Source organism: Cyphomyrmex costatus, unplaced genomic scaffold (assembly GCF_001594065.2).
Source record: "Cyphomyrmex costatus isolate MS0001 unplaced genomic scaffold, Ccosl1.0 scaffold502, whole genome shotgun sequence".
Lineage (NCBI taxonomy): Eukaryota > Metazoa > Arthropoda > Insecta > Hymenoptera > Formicidae > Cyphomyrmex > Cyphomyrmex costatus.
In genome coordinates, this window is record NW_017279285.1 from 158582 (window position 1) to 180140 (window position 21559).

Consider the following 21559-nt stretch of genomic DNA (forward strand, 5'->3'; position numbering starts at 1 on the left):
ATAACCGAGGAAGTATATTATCTATTGCCATTACTAAATGACGTACGGTAATATACTTTATAATAGGATTACCAAATTACAGAGATAAATTCAATTCTGTGTATTTACGTAATTGAACCAAGAAATGGAATATTAATAACGTTAATCCGACAGCTCAATCATGCGTTTAAATGATATACTTTGCAATGGACCACGTGCCATTTCTTCGGCGAATGAATTACCGACCAAAAACGCTTTCACCGTGCCAGTACTTGTTGCATACCGATTCGGATCGCTGCTTCTTTTTAGCACTGATGACACGGTGTGTTACCGAATCTCGAGCAATCTTATCGTAGAAAAAAAAAAAGCGGGGAATGATGCTAGAGGTCAGGCGTGGATGAGGTAACGGCACAAGGCAGCAATTAACCCGAGATCGTAGGATCGCCGTTTCTCGATTACTTTCGTCGAATGCGGATACCAGACGATTCGTTCACTTTGCGTATCGAGAGGCGAAATAAAAGCCCAGTCCGCGCGTTAGCGCATTCCCAGCCTTCCTTCTTGATTACACCCCGTGAATCTGAACTAGGTGTATTTCACATACGGAGATTCATGCCGCGTTTAGTGCCGAATACGCCTATCTTATTTCTCGGCCCACGTTAACCCAAGGCTGGGCATTCACGTCTTCTAACACATGAGAAGCGTTCCGACCGCTTGGTTTGCTCAATATCAGCTAAATAGAGAAAGCTAGAGTAATAATAACATCAAAATGTAACGAGTGAAATTTTATTTATGATTGTAAAAGTACACAATAATTGGAAATGCAGGAATTCTTACGGGCGCGACGTTTCCTTTATACAATTAATGATTGACTGCAAATAATTATATCAACGGCGTTTTCAATTCAATAGAAGTTAAACGTTTAAAGTTTCACAAAAAGGTATAAATGCGCATCGAACGTTTTTCTCACCTGAATAATCAGATTAAACATCTCGCTATCTGTATATGCATCGGGAAATAAATTAAGTCGCAGCTGGCTCCATTTCAGTAATGAAATTAGAGGCTTCCGACGCGCGCACGGCAGAATAAACATCGTCTGACATCCCTTTCTCTCGAACGTGATTAAAAAAGAGGATCCTTCCATGCGCATCCTCCGACATTATCCTGGTCGCGTTATAATTTATGCGAACAACGGCGCGCGGCGATCCTGGCGTTGCCCCCATCGATCATCCTGATGTCTGCTGAAGACGTTAGGAGAGGAGGTGGCATCTCGAGGCTACATTCATCCACGAGGTTGCATCCGACTCGACAAACGAGCCGCATCGCGCGCACACCTCCACTAGAGGCTTATTACGGCTGGTGAAGCACCGCGCGCGCGACTTTCTCCCCAATTCCTCTGCATTCCATCGTAGATCGCGCTCGTTAGCTACGGTCTCGTCTCCCGTGCAGATACACCTCTGCTGGATCCTCCGTTTTGCCACCGAGGCGAGGTAAAGTGCCTGGGTTCCGCGACCGCACACTGGGCGCGTACCACTTTAATGGAAAGTATGTCAACCGCTCGCGCGAGAGAAGACGATGAGTCCGTGATCAGATTATCCGATAATAATATTCGTCTTGTTGATGGCAGCGTCCAGGCGAGAGCAATCATGCGTGTCACGTCTAGGCGCGAGCCGTCATAAAGCGTGTCGGAGAATGACGGCGAGAGTGCTCAATCGAAGATTCTCTGATTAGCGTATAATTATTTATCCTCGCGTGGTAGCTCGAAGATGTGGATAACAGTTTCGTATTGATGTATTTGTAACACTTGATTGTACGATAAATTCATTTTCGTTCGGTAAAAATACGTCATTTGACAAAAATGCAAGAATAAGGATGTGCTAACGTTTTATTCTTTTCCCATTTTAGACTTCAACAGAAATTCAAGATATTGGGGTACTTAATTTATAATATATGATAAGATATGTATTTTTTATTATATATAGATATATATATACCTAAAATTTATTTTAAATTATTTAAAATTTTATTTTGATTAGAACTGCAGATTATAAATATTCCTTAGGAAATGTAGAGAGACAATGCACTTTCTAGCTCTTGCTCTTTAGGGTATATCTAAGAATCAGATTTACGGAATGATAACTGTAATACCACATTCAACGAGCACCATATAGAACGCGCACGCAATCGCATGATTTAAGATCATCGATTAACTTTATGGTGACGTTATACACGACGCGACGTTCACGATTTACGTTGCTACTGTATCATTTGTTCCGGGATACGTTTGTGGGGGCGGTGCGATGCGTCTATTAATCAAGCTTAGCGATTATTTATTACTATATCTAGAAGAAGCGACATGAACTTCTTCTAGAGATGCATTCTTGTCATCCGTATATATTAAGAAATGACCGTAACTGACCGTACCGTGATACATAAAGTCGCGTATGATTATAGTTAGTAATGAGAAATGATCAGCTAACGTATGATGTAAAGTTATATCATCGTAGTGTGCAATCACGGCTTGGCATTTCTCTCATTAAATCACATTTCTGTATTATGGATTCCGAATGTCATATTTGCAGCGCCATGGTAATCGATAATTCTCGTTGTCGTAACTCGGGGAAAAGTGAAATCATATATGTTTGCACTGTATGGAGAGAAACGATATTGCATCGGTGTATTATTACTGTATTCGTGAGCATGCCGTTATACGATTGATCACTGTTGAATCTTCGTGCCGTTGTATATATTCATTCGTAAGACAAGTTTGCTATTAAGAACGATTCGTGCGATACAAGAATTTATTTATACGTCGCCAGTATCGAGGTCTTTTACATCTTTTACGATTCTTTTGTTTCCTAATGATTAGCGGTACGATACGCGATTATACAATCAGAAGAATCAGGAGACTTGCGCAATATTTTACGTCTATCGGAAATGAAAAGTTTTTGCTCCTGAAGAAATCGATCGAGATATTGCTTTGTGTTAGCAATTTTTCTTTTTATTCCATCTTTATTTTATTTACAAATGCTTACAATGTAGGGCGTCTATAGTAATCGATATCCAATTATTCGTGAAAATTTAGTTTATAATTGGTAAGATTTGTAGAAGGGACATAAGTATATTCAACATCTTAAATTATTGTTGTTACTAATTTTATTATCTTTGAGCTATAATATTATTAATCTAAAATTATGTTTTATATCATTTTAAATATCATTTATATAATTTTAAAATTTGGAGTCATAAAATATGAAATTATTAAAAAAATTGTAAAAATATCTATATAGATCAATTATTAAGTTTTAAAAATTTACCATATTTGCTTGTATGAGAAATTTATATTGTCCTTTCAGAGAAAATTCCAAATTTATTAAATTTAATAAATTTAAATAAATATTAAAAATTAATAAATTTTTTAGAAGCCGAACACATAAGTCCATAAATTAAATGGCACCTCTTTTATTCAGAACGATGATTCTGGATGTGCGTCGGTTTTTAAAAATCTCTTCAATCATAACACAAATATTCAAAGATATTAATAAAGGTGGTTTTTCTAGCCGCAACAAAACCCGCAGGACTAATCGATACAAACCTCCCTCTTACCTTTAATAATAGTGATTTATCGTGCATGTCGACATATGTGCGTGTAGATATTTATAATGAAACTACTTTATAATATTCAAGTAATCAGCGACGATTATCGCCCTCAATTAATACTCTAGCAGAATCTTTTATCGGTTGTAATTATATCGTAATTTGTAAGCACATCGGTAGATTTAAAAAATGAAAAAACAACGAAATACATTTTAATGAGAAAATCTTATTCGTACCTTCATTTATTTATTATTAACAAATCACGTAATGTTTAATGAGATATTTTTTAATATTTAAATAATATATATTTTAAATATTTTTTACGTATTCCACAACCTCTATAATAATGAAGCAAATCTGATTTCACGCTATCTCATTTTAATCTTTATTCTCTATTGGAAAGCGTAACTTTTAATCGAATACTGAGCATACGTCATTACTGATTCGCTCTGATTGCGTTACTCCAAACAATCTGGTGATAATCGTTAATTCGCGGCTCTAATGCTTCAAATACCGAAAGCTCATTGCACGATATGACGCAATCTGTTCGTTCACTGTCTCGTGATGAGTGCACGCTGAGTGTAAATTTGATGAAAACGTACTGCGGATCGATGGTCGCATTTAACTATCAGCGGAACGATTTGTTCGCGCACCACTGAATTTTTCGCGTTTGATCGCGTATGAATGGCCTGTGTAATAGATCAGATAATAAGCAATTGTGCAAGCACGGTACGATAGTCATTAAAAGACCATTAGCCCGCACTCCTCATACGTGCCGATGAGATATCTTCCATGTTCGAGTATCATTGATGATCGATGTCGCCAGCATTTACATGTAGGGTATGTACATTAAGAAAGTTCTAAGGCTCTTTTTTTTAATTTCTTGCATAGTTCTTGACGCATCGCGGCTCCTTTAAAATTATTTTTAATGAGAATGTAGTCTTAAAGTTAATAACAAGTGGCTCTCTGGTATAGAAAGTAATGGTTTTATTTTTCAAACATTTATTCTTTCCAAGTTGGATGAAATTTACCGCATTTCTCGAGATTCTTTATTTGGGAGGAAATAGGTCGTTAGTTTTTCTTTGAAGATTTGTTTACCAAAGATGAAAAATTTATTTAAAAAGTATAATATATAATTTTTTTTTTAATTCGATGAAAATATTTTTTTTAGCAAAATATAAGAATTAGGTTATATTTTGATAAGGAATAATATAAAAATTAATTAGATTTTTAAAGTTATTGACGAAAAGGTAAAACTGAAAGAATAAATATATTTTAATTTTAAGTCTGTAAAATTAAACTTTTATTGAACCTAACCAGAATCCAAAACGTCAATGATTTCGAGATGTAAATTTGCTAAGAGGCTTTGATTTCGACGTTACTTAACTGTATAATTAAACATTCTATCGAGTATTTGCTGAGAAAAAATCGACTACGCATTCGTCGACGTGTCTAATAAATTACTATTATTAAGAGTGAGAACGAGCGTTTGCATCGATTAGTCTTGCGCATTTCGTCACGACTGAGGAAGCATCTATCATTAACCTTTAAATATCCGTCTTAAGATTGCAAACTTCGAACAGTGGTCCAATCGCGAATAGTCTTTTAATAAAAGAATCAGTAGATGTAAAAAAAAAAAGGGAGAATATTAAAAGATTATTAGGAATACGATTAAAAGGATAGTTTCTATATCCGTCTCCCTGTGTCGGTTCTACTTGAAGATTGGAATACTGGCGCATTTAAAATCGCTGAATCTGTAATCTACGTTGAAATGTCCCGTTTTCCGGGTTGCATAGAACCAAGATCAATAATAGCCTGTCTTGATAAGAAGGACTGCACGGGCGTTTCACAGAGAACGGAAAGCGAGCACCGCACACAAGCGTGTGCTTTCGTTCTTCCTTTGTTAAGTTCTGAAGTTACGCGGACGTTGTCGCCGTCTGCGCCGCCGATATCGATTCTTGCAACATCATATGCACATTCCCGCATACGATGTTAGACGTTAACGGCCAAACAATATCCTTTCAGTTTCGCGACTATCTCGCGGGAGTCATCGACTCCTGCAAATTTTCTCGGTGTCCGTATGTTAAGTACCTGTCGGTGTTTTTTCTTCCCTCTCTCGCCGCCAGCATGAACGATGACTTCTGCGGCTCGAGAGATTCACGTAAGACGTTAGTCACGCTCGCAAAGCTGATACATCGATCGAACGGCTCGTCCCAGTTTCGCAAAGATCGGATCATGTGATGGTTGTTTCTATGTATGCACATCCGCCAGGGGTTCTGCTTGCGCTTTCTTCTGTCATCGCTCTCATCTAATGTAATGGAGAAAGCGCTCTGTCGTAATATCACCGACTAATCGCATGGATGGTCTCTCCTTTTAGGTTCCTGGTTTAGTATAGGTGGCAAGCGCGCAGATGCCCGGTGCATTTATTATTGCGAGCACAGCTCGTTATTGGAAACCGGCAAAGATTACATTGCCGAATGCTCCGCAATCAGCAAAGCCGCGTTGGAACAACAATGCTATAGTCGAGGAAGAGTCTCGGTCGGATGATATACAGGGTCATAGTTCGATCACGGTAATAAGTAATTTACATGAACAAGCAAGCTTAAGTCAAGTTTTAGCCAGATTCATCGCGAAATCTGATAGTTCAAGTTGGGTCATCGGAATGGAACGCTTTCCAACAGAAGGCGAAAGTTATTTTTTTCGGATGTTTCAATGAGTAGAAACGCGTTTTAAAAAATGTACTTTACAACAAATTTTATAGAGAAATGTATGTTTAAAATCTCTTGTAAGTGATTAGAATAAATAACACGAATCTTCTATGTCATAGACAAACAGATACATACTGCGATTTATATTAAGAAAAATTTCTGGTTAAAAATGAACGAGCTTGAAAATTCAGATCATATCAGAACTAGAATAATAATAGATTTAACTACAAAATTCCGATTTGTTTATTTTCAACCAAAATTCCAATTAACTAGATTCTTTTCTAGTGTATTTTTTCTTTGGTCTAATTAATTAATTAACACTATTGCTTATATTTTAATCTGCTCATATAGACGCTATTAGTTTCTTACTTCTGTATTAAACTTCTCACTTCGAGGTCGCGACCTATTTGGAAACACCATTAAAATATAAATCAAACTGATTCGGACCGCTCACGGCGAGTGACTGACCCACGCCGAAATATAAATTTCCTCAATCTGTTATTATTCATCCGACAAATGGAATCGTCTTCCGACTTCTCTTCATGAATTAACCAATTCTTCATGCGAATCAACTCTACCGGCCATTCAATCGTGATAAAACACCACGTCACACGCTGCATGGCTCATCGTGTTATTTGCGGAAGTCAAATTACATGCCTCGACAATGCGTCTATTACGAACAGTATGCTGGGATCGACCCTGACAATGACAGTTACTGACCCGACGAACCGGTTGCGCGTCGTGTCTCGCACTGCGCGACGTTTGGAGTTACACGCACCGATTGAAACCCGTTTGCCTTTCCGATCGTACTTCATCATAATGTTGCCACCCGTCATTGTAAATGCATTCTGACTAAAGATACCTGCAAGATTGCTCCATTGTGATCGCATATGTCAGTTTCGGTACTTATCTTAGAACTGAGATTAATGCTACAGCTATTAACACACACTGTTAAATGTTAAATCGATAATGTCAAATTCAACCTAATTTGATTCAATATATATATTATTATTTTATACTAAATCAATAGACAAATTTGACACTAATATAATGTCAAATTTGTACATTGTTTTAATATAAAAATTATATGTGAAAAGCAGAATTTCAAAATGCATTTTGTCCAAAATTTATAACTTTCAGAAAACGAGAAAGAAAAAGTGACAAGAAAATTGCGCGCTTTACGAAAAATAACAATTCGCTAATCAATAAGATGTGAAATGTTCAACAAAATTGCTAAACAGTGTTATTGAAAATGTTAAACAATAGTACATTGTGTAACATGTATGGTAAGTTGTTTATTGTGCGACTCGCTTCGCTCGTGCTTCCGCGCCCGTGCCTCACAATAAACAACTGAGTATATGAGTTATGATACACATAGAATTTTTCATTACAAGTGCTCGTCGTAATGTGCCCTATACAGCAACGTTTTTGCGCAGAAGAGTGGGATTAGAGAACTTAACGGATTGAGGTATTGTTTATTTACCATACGCAAAAGCGTTAAGGTGTAGGGCACATTAAGTAGTGCACGTGTAAGGAAAATACATTTGTCTTTAATTAAAGGACACAGTGCACTTTGAATATCGAGATTATTTTCAGCACATAAATTGATGGTTAGCTTAAAATATGAATCTCTCAACACTATGCCATCTTTAACTTAAAAAAATGAAATTTTGGACAAAATGCATTTTGAAAGTCTGCTCCTCGTATATTGAATAAGATCCAGCGCAGGCGATTTATTAGATTAAATTTTACACTGTAAATTTAACAGTGTAGGTAACAAATTTTGTTAATCGCAAACAATTACTTTTTCTATAAAAACTAAGTATAACAAAAACTGTTTTTATAATCCTCAAAATTTTGTAAAGAATTTATAAAGCTATCGTTACATACGATGACTAAACAGTGATATTTTGTAACACTGGTATATTTTGCAGCGCTCATTTTGATTTATCGCGTAAATCGTAAAGCTCGAAGAGATACAGAAAGAAAGAGAGAGAGAGAGAGAGAGAGAGAGAGAGAGAGAGAGAGAGAGAGTGTGTGTGTGTGAGTGAGTATCGATTCTTGTAGCAGCGTCATAAGGCGAACGTTGTTTGGTCTGCGATTCGTAAAATTTACAAAGGCAAACGTGTTGCCTTAACCGAGGATCCCGCAACACGCGCGGTCATTTGCAATTTACAATCTACAGAAATTGCATAAATCGCCTTGCGATATTGGCTACACCATCTGCTGCCCGCCGTTTTTCGTCCTATTTTCCGTGACAGCGGGTTTCATCGTCCGTATCGTATCACGGGGAGATGCAATAATGGCAGTCGGTAGTTGAAGAGCTGACAAATTTCGTCATCATCGCATCTCCGTCGGCGTGCCCATCGAACGATACTTCTAAGTACATGCGCGCATCTTGAGAGCTAACAAATCGCAAAGAAAAGATTACGTTTCGAGTGTGCACATGGCCGTTACGCAGTAGATATATCGATTCTCGAAAGCTGAAATTGTCACTAACGACATTTCGCACGCAGCATACATTTTTTTATCTTAAATTCGAAAATATTTGCGGCAATCTACGTTATAAATCTTCATAATAAAGAAATAAGAATTTTGGCTTCCGCGTTTTATAATTTATATGCGTTTATCTCTAAGCAAAGAGGAGAATTCCACTTTAAATAATTTTCTACGAGATTCTACTTTTCTCTGTGAAAATTTCATTTACATTGTTCAGTTTCAGTTAATTAACTTATTTTATATTACAGAATGTTTTTACGAAGTAACAGATTGTACTACGTGTTGTAAAAACGTCACGTAAATCGCGTGTAAAATTTCACTGTTCTCTACGTGATATAATCATCTTTGAATAGGATTTTCTTCGCTTGACTGATTCGTTAGTTATCCCCATTATGCTTAGGTAAAGCTCAATTACGCACGCCAATTAACTACACATACGGTAATGCTGGCCGGGAGAGAAATAAAGGTAAGAGACAGAAGTGTGTGTACGTCTATTTCTACTTTCCCGCAACACACAAATAGTCGACGTTGCGTGTCGACGGCGGAATCAGTATACCAGCTGCAAAAGGTCAGGCTGCAAGTCAGATCTGTTAACAGGTGATCCGTCACTATCACCACTCTGATGGTCTACTTTTCGAGCAAGATGGTCCGCGTGCCATTCAAGGTTAGCTTGCGTAACGGGCCGGTAATTTCCAAGCTGCGCGAGGCGCCTTCCCATTAATTTCTACATTTTTCACACGACCATCGCCTTGCTGTTGCACCAAATAAGTGCAAGCGAGACCGTTTTCGCGAATACGTGTATTACACGGGACCTTCGTGCGGAGCACTGACGAAACGGAATTCGCGTTTCGTCGTGGATTCATTCATTACATATTCATGGAAAGTGACTCATAATGTATTACGATATACATTTTCAATTTGCATTGCGCTTTTATTTTACAGCCCTTTGATTATTTCTTAATGCCCCAGAAAGAAAGAGATTCATCTTCGGCTTACGCTGTCACGTTTCGTTATCAAAATATAATCCTGATATTTTATGGAAAAGTAGCGAATATTTTACGAAAACAGAATAGATGTAAGATTTACTGTTAATAATTTATAAAATTCTTGGCAGTAATAAATATTAAGAATTACATTTTTATTCTTAATTAAAATTGAACAGTATCTTAAATAAATTTTTATTATATAAATGTTCATTCAAAGTTATTTTAAAGCATTTTTCAGAGTCGCGGTAAAACAATTGTGTAATATTTGTCGTTTAATTGAGATAAAAATCTGTAATGCATTTGTAATGCGACGCGAGAGATTTTTCGTGTACCTAGTTTTCGTTATCAAGTCATTTACACAAAACGATTACTATATGCAATGCGTTTGCGATATGCAGCAACGCACACGAATTACGTTCCTAATTTGCATACGTTGTTAATTAGCCATTGACCTTTGTTATCTTGCCCGAAGCTAGCCGTTTTCCAGACCAAAGTTTAATTGGCTTTGCGTATAACTCCTTTCATTACAAACTACAACAGCGACCGTCTGATTATTCGCGCGATACTACTAACCGGCTGGAATTGCCTGTGTTACTGAGCGGGTATATTCCAATCCCCGACGCATATCCATCCCGCGGTTTACGCGCGTCTATTTCTATCGCACCTGATACCCCGCGCCCTATGATTAAGCGTCATTTCTTTTCTCGTTTTTCTCTCTCTTGATGGAACGATGGCGCGTCGCGTCGTTAGAACAATCCGACGAGAGCGATGTGAATAGCAGGATGAGGTATTTCGTACAACCCAGTTAGCTATGTCAGACAATTTAAGACGCGTGAACGAACCGCAGCGGGCCTCTCGCAACTCGTTTATCTAATGTAACGTCACTGCCATGGGAATCCGCAAAATCATTTGCCCGTCGAATGACTCGCCGCGACTTGACTCGACTCAACTTGATTCACCTCACGTCTCTCGCCAGAAGACAAGAGACGGCGCGTTGCGAAATACACGCAACTATAAATCGCGAAACGATGATCGCACGTAGCCCGCGTACATACGAATTTATGTAACCCCTGGCGCGAACAATTTGAAATGACTAATTATAGTAATGAGGGGAAAGGGAAAGGCAATATGTAGTAACGCGCGTGTGTGTTACCGTCTCGCGCGGGTTTCAGTAACTCGCGGGACCTATAGTGAATAGAGACAACATAATTCTTGCAAAGGTGTTTCCTTTATTTCGCGCATAAAATATACATAATGGCATCCCACGTAGGAGTCTCAAACCATTGTTATAAAAATATAGGTACATGTGTATATATATGTATATATATATATTTAATTATGTCATGCGTTGCTTAATTATGTATAACAATGATACACTTTTTTCGGGAAGAAATTGAACTCTCACTGCTTCGTTATTTTTAGATCACGTGATAATTAATTAGGTACTATTTTATCGGAAGGATAATTGCACTTCTTCCACTTTAAAGATATGACTCTTGAAATCATAAAATTCTTGAAGACATTGTTGTAAAAAGTATATTTTACGCAGTTTTACGTATTATAATTTACTTATAAAATATTCGCTATTACAATTCTACAAATCTAAATTTGTAGTTTGAATTATACTAAGAAAATATGTCGCAATCGTTAAAAATTGTGTCTTTACAATCATATTGTGTTTGATATAAATATAATAATTAACTCTCTGTGTTAAAAGTGTTATTATATGACACTTCATAGAAGGCAAGGTTGTCTTAAAATATAAAACCCTATACCTCATTACATTTTTACGTAGTTTTGATTACATTTAATTAATAAATTCTTATTTCTACTCATACAAACATCTAAATACCGATGACATCCGCATGACGTTTCCGATTCATTTTGAATAGATCGTAAGTGATATGGTTCATATTTTTATTAAAGCTGAATAAATAAATATGTCGCGTTTTAATATACTTACTTACAAGCCGCATGTAGTCCATCAACGTCTTCGGTTGGTATCGATACAATTTAATCGATAAAATCAGCTTGCAGTAATAATAATCATTTTAGTAATTGCTAATGCCAATGTTTCGTGAATCTTGCTGTTTACTTCATCAGGGCGAAGAGCGCACTAATACTGTATCAGTGCGCATCGCAGTGCGCTTTTAGCCCTAAGGAAGTGAACAACGATCGAGGTTTACAAAACATTAGCAATAGATTAAAACATGGCGATAACCCGCAAACTTTCTGGTATCTTTGAAAAAAATATTCGTGAAAGCCTCAAAAGCTTTATTTTATTAATTATCATATTGGCAATTAACATCGATAATAACAATGTTATTAGTAGTATAGTGCCAATAATTATTTTTGCTGTGTAGAAATATGAAATTGGATTAGAATTTAATGTTTATTTAATAACAATAACAATGAAAGGTATTTAATACTTTTAATTTAATTAATTAGTAATATGTGATTCGACGATGATGAATACACCCAGAACACAGGTCTTAATATTATTCACTCATGATTTCATTATAAGATTTCCGTTAAATACTCTTCTTTGATGCGATTTAACATCGAAAACGTTTATTTCTTATAAATTAACTTATAATTTATTAATTACTTTAATATATAATAATATGTAGATGGCAAATAGATCTAAAAAACTTAATTATATTGCAATCAAACATTTTAAATTCGATAAAGTTATGTCATCAATTTTTGATGCTACTTTTTGTACACTTTTATATAACAAAAAAAAAACTAAAAAAACAGAAATTTTTAATGCTAGAACTTAAAAAATTTTTTTGGTAAATTAATTTTTATATTTTACTAATAAAATATTTAAAAATGCATGTATTTTATAATATATGGATGTATAATTGAAATATTTTAAATATTATTTATTTTGTATGTAATTATTAATATAAAAATTTTTATCTTTTTGTATAAAAAAATATATTTTGCCATTACAGCTAATTGGAACACATACAATGATATAAATAGCATCAATTATCTGCGTGGAAATCCTAGAAAGAATGAGTAAACAATTAAGCAAGAATAATCAAATTTCCTATATGTAAAAGTGTGAATGCAATACGAATAATCGATATCACTTAGTTATTACATATACGCAAGTATAGAGACTCGTATTTACACGTTGTTCGACATTAACGATAAAAGTCGTCGTTAGATGCCGAAAGTTTAGCTTCATGTTTATTCAATCTTCGGCGGCAAGTACTCACGATCAGGCTTCGCAGGGCCTTGCGGTGTAAACGGTGAACCCGTTTCGGGTCTTCCAGGGATACCTCCTGGCCCAGAAGGCCCACTTGGGAACGCTGGGCCACTTGGTTTACCTCTGGGATATCCATTTGGGCCAGTAGGTCCTTGCGGACGTCCCGGTGCACCCGGAAATTCGCTTGGACCTTGTGGACCAATGGGTCCTTGACGTTGTCCTGGATATCCTGGAGGTCCACCTGGTCCTGGATAGCCCGGACCACTAGGTTCTTGGGGTCTCGTCGATGGTCCAGTAGGTCCAGAAGGTCCTTGAGGTCTTCCAGGATATCCTGGTCCACCTGGTCCCTGAGGTCCTTGAGGTCCTTGAGGTCCTGGTGGTCCGGACGGCGGACCTAAATATCCAGGCCCTGGTCGACCCGATGGACCTTGCGGTCCCGGACCGGATGGTGCTCTTCCTGGATAATCTGGACCACCAGGTCTTGACGGACCTAGAGGTCCCGATGGACCTTGAGGTCCCGATGGACCTTGAGGTCCTGATGGACCTTGAGGTCCTGATGGACCTTGAGGTCCTCTTGGGTAACCGTTTGGCCCTGATGGACCTTGAGGTCCCTCTCTTGGATAACCTGGACCGCCAGGACGTTGTGGACCTTCTGGATAACTTGGACCACTAGGAGGAGCGCTGGGACCTCCTGGATAACTTGGACCACTAGGAGCGCCTGGACCTCCTGGATAACTTGGACCACTAGGAGGAGCGCCTGGACCTCCTGGATAACTTGGTCCACTAGGAGGAGCGCCTGGACCTCCTGGATAACTTGGACCACTAGGAGCGCCTGGACCTCCTGGATAACTTGGACCACTAGGAGGAACGCCTGGACCACCTGGATAACTAGGAGCGCCTGGACCACCTGGGCCACTAGGAGCACCTGGACCTCCTGGATAAGTACTAGGTCCGGAAGGTCCTGCAGGTCCTTGACCTTGTGCTCCCATTATAGTATAGTCATAAATATTTTCATTTAAATAGTAAAGACTTGGCGCGGAGTTACAGTCAAATTGATTCCACCATACACAAACGAAAAATTGTTGATGGAAAATTGTTCCGTTTGGACAAAGGAAATCATAGGTCTTATTGTTGGCACATATGTGAAAAACTTGGCACTGGGCTTCCACGTCGGCATAGTAACCAGGGAATTGTTGGGCATCGCAACGGAAACTGGTCTCCGGAATTTCACTGTATATAGGATAATCGCGACCAGGTTCGCCCGGAATAGCTGAATAATCACCTTCGTCGTATGTTCCCTCATCTTCATGGGTATATTCTCCAGGTCCACCAGGACCTACTGGATGGCCAGTTCCCGAAAATTCTCCTGGTCCTTGTGGGCCTGGTCCTTGCGAGCCTGGTCCTCTTGGAAATCCTCCTGGTCCTTGTGGGCCTGGTCCTTGCGAGCCTGGTCCTCTTGGAAATCCTCCTGGTCCTTGTGGGCCTGGTCCACTTGGAATTTCTTCTGATCTTTGTGGGCCTGGTCCACCTGGAAATCCTTCTGGTCCTTGCGGGCCTGGCCCACCTGGAAATCGTCCTGGTCCTTGCGGACCTGGACCGCTTGGATAACCTCCTGGTCTTTGTGTTCCTGGTCCACCTGGAAATCCTTCTGGTCCTTGCGGGCCTGGCCCACCTGGGAATCGTCCTGGTCCTTGTGGACCTGGGCCGCTTGGATAACCTCCTGGTCTTTGTGTTCCTGGTTTACTTGGATATCCTTCTGGTTCTTGTGGGCCTGGGCCGCTTGGATAACCTCCTGGTCTTTGCGCTCCTGGTCTGCCACTAGGATAACCGTTGGTAGATGGTCCGCCTTGTGGACCAGGACCTTGAAGACCATTTGTCCCTTCTGATCCTGGATATCCGCCTGGTCTCTGAGGGCCTGGACCACCACTAGGTCTTTGAGTACCTCCAGGATAGCCAACTCCTGGCCCTCCACTAGGATATCCACTTTCTGGGCCACTAGGCTTCTGTGCTTCACCGGGATAACCTCCAGGAACTTGACCGCTAGGATATCCTCCACCTGGTCTTTGTCCACCCGGCCGACCACTGGGATACCCAGGACCTTCTGGTTTTTCCTGACCGGGCCCACCACTCGGGTATCCGGTTGGTCTTTGCCCACCGGGAAATCCACCTGGCGGTTGCCCGCCAGGTCTGCCACTAGGATATCCACCACTTGGCCCTGTTGGAAATCCCTCTGGTCGTCCACCTGGCCCACTCGGTAAACCGGGACCCGTTCCTGGTCTTCCTGTTGGTTCACCGCTCGGAAATGGAATCGATGGTCGTCCACTAGGATATCCCTCTGAAGGTCCTGGACCTGATGGAAAACTAGGTTGTCGCCCTGGTTGAGCACCACCTGGACGTCCCGGAAATCCTGGTGGTCCTGATGGATAACCATCTGGTCTTCCAGGTTGACCACCAGGCGCTCCTTGTTCTCCAGGAATTCCAGGTGCACTTGGACCACCAGAAGGATATCCTCCAGGAGCAGGTGGAAATCCTCCTGGTTTGCCGGTTCCTCCTTCTGATATACCTGGTATAAGTTGGTTTGTCGGCCTAGGGTAATTGTATCCCTCGTCGTCAGCCTGTAACGTTAATTATGACGAATAGAGAATGTCGACAAACTTATAATATTGAATCAATAAAAGACGTAGTTCCTCTTTGTAAAGAAACAAGGGAAAACATATAGAATAAATTTAATATAACACACACACAAATAATTTTTTCTTAGAAAACTAACTTTTAATAATATTTTCTATAAATTCATATTAAGAACGCACGAAATGCTAGAAATCCGAGTTCGACTTTCGACCGAGGTAATATTTTTCGCAGTATAAATTAATTATTTACAGATTTTTGATATATTATATTATTTATAGATTTTAATGTCATTCAACATTATTAAGATCCAAGATGCTATGAGCATCAAAATTGTTTAATTGTTAGTCAATTTAACTCGTGATAGTATAATACTAAGGTAGTTTATTAGTTAATACTTTAACTACTATTAAAAATACTATTAGTTAATACTTTAATTAATATTAATAATATAATTAATACATATTTTCTCATATATAATTCGATTTAAGTTCATTTATTATATTTAGTACTGCTTTAGCATTAGTTGAAATTATGATACACTTGAACGGTTAATTATATCAGCTTTATAGAATCGTGCTCATAAAAAGTCCAAAGGATCATCTTCTCGTATCCTCGATCATTATAACCGTTGTGAAGTTACAACAGTTACAGTCACGACTGATTAATATGAGAGTGCTTATAAAGTTGTGCAACTGAAAATACTGTTTCATAAGGTGGGAAAGAAGAAGTAAAGAGATGTGTTGATCGCAACAAATTAAAATGATTACATCGCATTGATTTATATCGATTTTAATATATCGCTTTTGTGGTGGAGATTAAAGAAAGTAAAAAAAAGACAACATTTATACAAGTTTCAAATAAATCGTAAAAAATTGCGAATTATGTCAAGAGATATATTATGTGAATATTTTTTTAATGACATAATCAATGATTAAAAATTACTTACCAGAACTGTACGAGTGACAGCCAGCAAGACTGAAACAAAATCAAATAAGACAATGTTATTTTTTCGAGTACTTTGACAAATTGCACTTTCTTTATCTGACGCAGTTGTTAGACGCTCGTTACATATCCATCAAAGAAAGAATTGTGATTATGACATTAATTATCTCAAGTGCTAACGGCTGCATGCTGCCGACGCCGCCTCCAGTAACAACCGCGATTCGTCGCGATGACGAGAGGTTGCGTGCGAATCTCACAAAAGAGAAATGTGTCTTGAAAAATCTCTGACATAACTTCCCGTCCAATTAATTAAGCAGCATTGTCGAGCGCGCTTAGAGCGTAGGCACAGAGAAGATACGGGTTCTTCGCACGCTTGTCTGTACGTAAATAGCATAAAAAAAAAAATGAAGAGGGATAAACGCAGAAGAAAAGATCGCACATGCAAAAGACAGAGGAGGAGAAGCGAACATTATGAACAAGCTGCAGGAGTACGTGTGGTGTGTTGCACGAGAATTGTGAAGACCGTGCACGTTTTCGCAATGACACCGGTTCGCGGATCACGCAAGCTACTTGTTAAGCAGATACAGATACTCTGGTTCTTGAGCATGCAAGAAGATTCAAATGGTGATCTCTCTTAAACTTTATGAAGTGATGTTCTCGAAATACTTATTTATTTCGATTACACATGTGAGAAACGTGTCCGATCAGAAAGGAAATCTTTGAGCACTGCTTTCCATAAATTTCCATATCATCTTATTTGCAAATTATAAAGTGCTCTTTGTTGAGAAAAATATAGTTTAATTTCTCAATACAACGGCATCAAAAGTATATCGTTATTGAAAACAAGAGCAAATTCAGAAACTTTTCAAGGGGACGGTTATTGATGGATTTATGTGCTATTGTATTGTCAAGTTTCTATCATGTATCAATGATAAAAAAAAAAAGGAAAATTTCTACAATTTGTATACTTTTCCGGCCTTATTTTTCAATTTTGCGTTGCAAGCAAAAATTTTTTTATTTGCGACGGATGAAAAGTAAAAACCGCAGTATAAACTTTTGCATAACACTGCATAACGCGATGTCTACAATAGAACAGCTAAGCTTTAAACTGTTAAAATCTATGAGCTTCTTAAATTAAAAAAATAATTTTTATAATATCAAAATTGTAATTAACCATTTTAAAAATATTAAAAGTATGTATAACATTTTGCTATAAATATTTTTAGGAAAGAAGACACCTAAAATAGAAGCCGTGACCCCCATAGCTCTCATGGGGTTATCAAACAATTCGAATGTCGATGATGCATCAGACACATTGACGTTGACAAATTAAACTCTAATGGTGACTTTACTTCGACATAGACTAATAGGTGTAACTTAGCAAATACGATTGACCTCAAATAAGATCGTTGTCATGTATAATCTAGGAAATTACTCTTTGTCACACTAAATATGAATTTTATTTCCTAATAATTATCAACCGAAATTTAATTTTAAATTAGCTTTGTATTTTTTATTTATATATAAAATTTATAAATTTGAATTAATTTGCATCAACAGAAGTAATTGCAATAAAAGAGAGCTTCAAATTATCCAATATCAGGATTACCTAAGACAGTAATTCATAAATCTTATATTAAATTGCTAATAAAATTTTATTTTAAAATCAATTTGCATAGAAATATAAATGACATTTAATGGCGATGCTTTTTTAATACTGATTTCCGATTTTAATGAGCTACATTATACTAAACGTGACTAAAAGCACAAAAAACTGTTTGAATAGTTATACATATATAATCATCGTAAGCGACGTGTGTGGGAATTACTTTCCATTTTAACAATTTTACCTTTTCCTTTCATCTTCCACACGTTATTTATTTCCACATTACGCATAATTCGGCCAAAAGGCTATTTCAAGTAACAATATCGCATACCATTATTCGTACACCTTCCTGTTGTCGGTTGATAGCCTCGGTTTTGGTTACCTCGAAACAATGGGGCGGAGATCAAGATGGCCGAACCTCGCGTGATCTACGAAGATAATCCGAGCACGATACTCGATGCATCGTTTAAGAGGATCTTCGACCGTTACGTGGTTACACTAGTGTTGCACGATCGTCAGAGTATTGACGTAACTTGCCCGAAGGGAAGCCGTAACGGAAAAGGCTTAACCCGTTTTAAGCTATTTCCTCGGACTATTATGAATTTTTCGTATCTAATATCTCTCCGGTCAAAAAAGTATCACATTTACATTGTATCACTGTAACGTAATTACATTATAGCAGCACGTTAAAAAATTTCTTTTAATTACCATCATTAGTCTTTACTATACATGTAGTTAATTGAAATATGAGGAAACTGCGATAATTCATACTTCATAGTTCGACTTTAAAATTAGAAAAGTTTGATTTATTTTCGAATTATTCTTTTCATTGGCTTTCCAAGCGCTCGCCTTTTTCATAGATTTACGATCTCGAACGGTGCCTGTTTTCAAGATTCGTAAGAAGCAAAGCGATAGAAGTTGCGCTAACACGGTACGCTGCATACACTTGACCTTTATTTTAAGTGCGGATGATCGTAAGCGTAAATGGTGACCCCGTAATACGTAAAAGTGCGTTGGAACAATACCAGCCCACAGCGCGCTGGCTTATCTCTAATTCGTTTTAATTAGAGGATGTTACGAAAAAATATTGTAGACCTTGCGTGAAGGTTCCATCGAAAATTAAAACTCATTTGAACCGTAATATCGTAACCAAATCGTAGAAGGCGTACTTATTACGACATTTAATTCTTTTAGATATTACTTGATAAAACAAATAAATCATTTCAAGAAATAAAATTTCTATATAACACCTCATACGTAATAGTTAATACATGTTTTAATGTATTTGTTACGTTTGATACACAAATTATGATTATGATAATTACGATTTGTGCTCATAATTTGTTTTTATAGTTCGAAGTTACACTTAAAGACAGAAAATTTAATAAAAGTTAAAAATACTATAAGATTATTATTTTTAGATATAAGAATACCTACTTCAAAAATATATTATTTTTAAACCATGCAAAATATCAAAAGCAAACTCCTCTTCGTGTTATTGCTGTATGTATAAATTGTTATTGTTGTAAAAAGTTACCTATAAAATACATTTATTAGAAAATTTTTCATTTGATCACGTTCGCGACTGATGATCGCTGATGAAGTTTTCCTCTCTTTTTATATCTTTCTGATGTGATTTGCAGTCATCACACGGACATTGTCGAAGAATGCTATACCGATTGCGTGGCGCATAATGGCGCTTATGAGAACTTATACGGTACGATAATTCAATGAACGGAAGGTAAAGTTAGTGTATAGGATTGCTTAACAATTGCTTGGAAACTTTTCATCTCCTTCGATTATTGAGACGAAGGTTATACTTGACGTTGGGACACGTCACAAATTGCGAACTTTCTTTTCTCTGTCCACGACACTGCAATCTCTGCTAATCTTTCTGTTTTCTCCAGAGAAAAACTGACGAGTATTGCCGCGACGCGACGTTTCTCGCTGTTTGTTAGTTCTTCCCATGTGCTTATTTGATGATGTGCTAATGTAACAACCCGGTTACTACATTAGATAATTACACGAAGTAAAGCCACGCGATAATATATGAACCCAATATTTTGAATCAATATCACTTTTATCTTACCGATCCAGAGCAAGCGTAGCCGCATATTTGCTGGCGCAAGCACCCTCAAGGAGTGGGCGAGTCTGAAAAAATAGTGCAATCGATTGATCTGTTTCATACGTTTACACATGTAGTTAGTTTATGTAGAAATATTTGAGAAGATGGATATTAGAATTTTAATTTTCCAGCAATTTTCAATAATTAAAAAAATTGTATTCCGTTTTTATATATATCATATATGTACAATATACATAAATTTTATCTGATTATGAGATACGTTATGCCATTTGTGGTTAAAAATGCAATTTGTTTGCTAAAACATGCATAACATTTTTGCCAAAAATGTTTCGAATCATCAAATATTTTTTAAATAAAATTTGATTTGATTTGTATTTTGCTGCATATTGTTAAAAATGTAAGCTATTCTTCTCGTTAAAACGTGGATGATCTCTGCTAAAAATGCTTTCAAATAAAACTTTTTTTAATAATAAAATTTTAATACATTTATATTACTCACATCACGTTGATTAATTTTGACATGAAAATTGAACTAAGCGATAAATAATATAGTTTTAAAGGTCTGAAATTAATTAATATATATATATATTTTTTTCTTTGTATAAATTTATTCAAATTTTATTGAAATCTTAAATACACGTATAGAAATTTAGTTTTTGATATCATTATAATATTAAAAAAAGGTTTTTTTATTTTTTCTATGTTTCTCGCGTTACAAATTTTGTACATTGATACTTGGATAAGCATATGCGCCTACTCTGCTGTTATAACTTACATCACTCCCTTGTGTACACAAATATATTAAACATATTTACGAGAAAATAGAACTCCAAGAAACGCTCGAATGGAAATCACTGACCATGTTGCTTTAATGCACTGCGTTCGTTCCTCATTCTATCCCCGAGCATTGCGCACGGAAGTTTGGGACCTTCGTCGGGTCATTCGTGCGTGTTATCGGTGCCACGTTGGGATATGGGCGCACAGATGCATTAGAGAGGAAAAATGTAATAACGAACTCAATTCTCGGGACGAACACTGGTCGGAACGAAAGAAAGGGTCCGATTTATGCGATAGACGCGAGAACTCGCCGAGTCGAACGACGGGCAAAAGCGCGATCGTGGGTGTCATTAGGGGGATGAAGTGATGTCGAGGACTCACCCAACCGATCCGTATGTACAAAACACACCGCAGTGCTGAGGTAAGTCAAGACAGTGACTGATGGTGGAAGTAACTTCATCGGCATATATATCCTTGGATAGCACCCCGAGTGCTGATACGCCCCCACCAGGGATGAGCCCCGGCGCTCAT

At 37.5% G+C, this 21559-nt stretch overlaps 1 protein-coding gene across 1 annotated transcript; it reads right to left on the reverse strand.

Annotated features, from left to right (window-relative positions):
- Window positions 1-12967: 12967 nt before the first annotated feature.
- LOC108778544 (collagen alpha-1(I) chain-like) lies at window positions 12968-21559 on the reverse strand. The gene is given in 6 exon segments (XM_018545756.1): window positions 12968-14595; window positions 14776-15601; window positions 19986-20152; window positions 20255-20316; window positions 21410-21504; window positions 21506-21559. Coding segments are annotated over 6 exon segments (2832 nt in total).